Consider the following 2657-nt stretch of genomic DNA (forward strand, 5'->3'; position numbering starts at 1 on the left):
AAGAATGCCGGGGCTACGTTCCAGCGACTGGGGGAGAAGATGTTTGCAAGCAAAATGCGGAAGGGTATTGAGGTATACATCGACGACATGGTAGAGAAAAGCATGTCGGAAGAGGAGCATATAGAGGGATTGAAAGAGACGTTTGGCATATTGCGGGCACATAATTTGAAGCTGAATCCCGAGAAGTGCACTTTCGGGGTCACCACCGGGAAATTTCTGGGTTATATTGTGACCCACCGGGGAATAGAAGCTAATCCAGAGCAGATCCGAGCACTAATAGAGATGTCGTCACCCCAGGACGTTAAGGAAGTACAAAGGCGGCGGACGGTCGCGGCCTTAAATCGATTCATATCCAAGTCATCCGACAAAATGCGGTACCGATGCAGGTTGTTGAGAAGGACGCCAGATTTTGTGGGACGGCCGAGTGTGAAGAGGCTTTTCGAATTGAAGAAGAGGTACGCGACGCCTTTGCTATCGCGACCAGAACCCGGGAGAAGTTATACCTATATCCGGGAGTGTCCGAATATCGCGTAAGCTCGATCCTCGCTCGAAGTGGCGGACAAAGGTCGAAAGACCGGTGTACTTCAAAAGAAAAACATCTTCTTTGGATCACGAAACCCGATCTGACAAAGTGGAAAAGTATGCCTTAGCATTGATATTCTCGGCTACCGGAAGTTGAAACCGTGCTTTGAGGCACATTCGGTGGTGGTGGTGACAAATCTGCCTCTCAAGCGGGCTCACGGGGGAGAGAAATCTGGAAGGATGGTCAAATGGGCGGTAATGTTGAGTTCCTATGGAATACAATATCAAGTGAGAACCGCAGAAAAGGCTCAGGCGGTAGCGGAGTTTCTAGCAGATTTCCCTGCAGAAGACCCCACTTGGGGGGAAGAGATGCTCATGGAGCCCGAACTGGAAGGAGAGCCAGATGGGACGGATCCCTGGGATAAAAGGAATGGATGGAGAGTGTTCGCGGATGGGTTAGCAACAGACGCGGGCAACGGAATAGGCGTGGTGTTGGTTACCCCTGACAACGACCGAATCGAGTTGTCCATGAGGCTCGGGTTCACGGCTACGAATAATGAGTCTGAGTATGAAGCCGTGATCGCAGGGTTAGAGATGGCCAGGGAATTAGGGGTCAGCGAGTTAACTGTCTATTCAGATTCCAACCTAGTGATATGTCAGGTGAATGGTGGGTTCGTCGCTAGGTGTGCTCGGATGGCGAAGTACTTGGAAGTGGTGCACCGCAAAGCAGCCGAGTTCGAAAAAATCAGATTTGAACATTTGGGCCGCGGGGAGAATCGGCATGCGGACGCACTTGCCTATGTCGCGGCCGCAATGCCCGGAGCAGAGGAGAGAACCTTAAGAATCAAGAAATTAGGGAGATCGAGCATTGAAAAGAAAGTCGAGGTATATCAAGCTGCAGAGGGGGAAAGGGGATGGATGAGTCCTATCAAACGTTTCTTGGAGGGAGGAGAGGTGGTAGATGAGAAGGAATGAAGGAGACTGGAGCAAACGGCGCGCCGGTATGTTCTGATAGAGGGAGAGATGTACCGAAAGAACTTCGATGGACCACTACTAAGATGCCTGGGACCAAGTTTAGCACAAGAAGTCTTTGGCGAGCTTCATGCCGGGGGCCCGGGGAGCCATTCGGTGGGAAGAACAACGGCACACCGACTGTTGACGCAGGGGTACTTCTGGCCTCATATGAAGAGAGACGCGGTGGAATTTGCCAAGAAATGTGGGAAATGTCAGCGGTTTGCTCAGCTAATATTTGCACCGGCAGAACCATTGCATAACGTGTCCAGTCCGTGGCCATTTGCCATGTGGTCCATGGATATAGTGGGTCTGCTCCCAATGGCGAAGGGGAAGAGAAGGTTCATGCTGGCGGCGACGGATTATTTTACTAAGTGGGTGGAGGCCGTGGCCTTGCAGCAAGTCAAGGAGGAGCAGGTGATCAAATTCTTATGGGAAAACATTATCTGTAGATTTGGGTTGCCACACACCATCATCGCGGACAACGGAACGCAGTTCACGGGGTCAAAGGTGAGGGACTTTCTTGCGCACGATAATGTGAAAAGGGGGATTCTCAGCCCCGCATAACCCGGAGGGAATGGCGAGCCCGAAGTCTTGAACAAGACGATCATGAACAACCTTAAAAGAAAGCCGGAAGACCGCAAAAGGAGCATGGGCTGATGAACTAAGTAGGATGCTATGGGCATACCGCGACTACACCGCTGACGCGACTACAAAGGAGACGCCTTTCATCGCATATGGTATCGAGGCCGTGATTCCTTCCGAAATGATGGCAACCACCACACGCACAAGGCGGTGGGCGGATGGGATGAATCAGCATATTGGCTCGCGACCAAACTTAGCGGAGGAGAAGTGGGACATCGCACGCGTTAGGCTAGAGGAATACCACCGACACCGCGGAGACAAGTATGGCAAGCGGCTCGCGCCACGCCGGATTCCGTGATCGGGCGATTGGGTTCTCAGCGGATCACCGCAAGCACTAAAAAGGCAAACGAAGGAAAGTTGGGACCCAATTGGGAAGGGCCGTGCTTAGTGGTGGGTGTTGGAGGAGCGGAACATACCGCATTGCGGACCGAGGATGGGAAGCGGATAGAGAGGCCTTGGAATATAAGAATGTTGAAAAA

General features: G+C 52.1%; 1 protein-coding gene across 1 annotated transcript; it reads left to right on the plus strand.

Annotated features, from left to right (window-relative positions):
- The first annotated feature begins 762 nt into the window (after positions 1-762).
- Positions 763-1497, plus strand: LOC147476244 (uncharacterized). Its single transcript, XM_086585673.1, has one exon. It carries the CDS (start codon positions 763-765, stop codon positions 1495-1497), a length of 735 nt encoding a protein of 244 aa, XP_086441799.1.
- Positions 1498-2657: the final 1160 nt, after the last annotated feature.

This window comes from Coptis chinensis, chromosome 9 (assembly GCF_015680905.1).
Source record: "Coptis chinensis isolate HL-2020 chromosome 9, ASM1568090v1, whole genome shotgun sequence".
Classification (NCBI taxonomy): domain Eukaryota; kingdom Viridiplantae; phylum Streptophyta; class Magnoliopsida; order Ranunculales; family Ranunculaceae; genus Coptis; species Coptis chinensis.

Coding starts and splice junctions, on each gene's coding strand:
- LOC147476244 (XM_086585673.1), top strand. CDS start 763: ATGGTCAAATGGGCGGTAATGTTGAGTTCCTATGGAATACAATATCAA.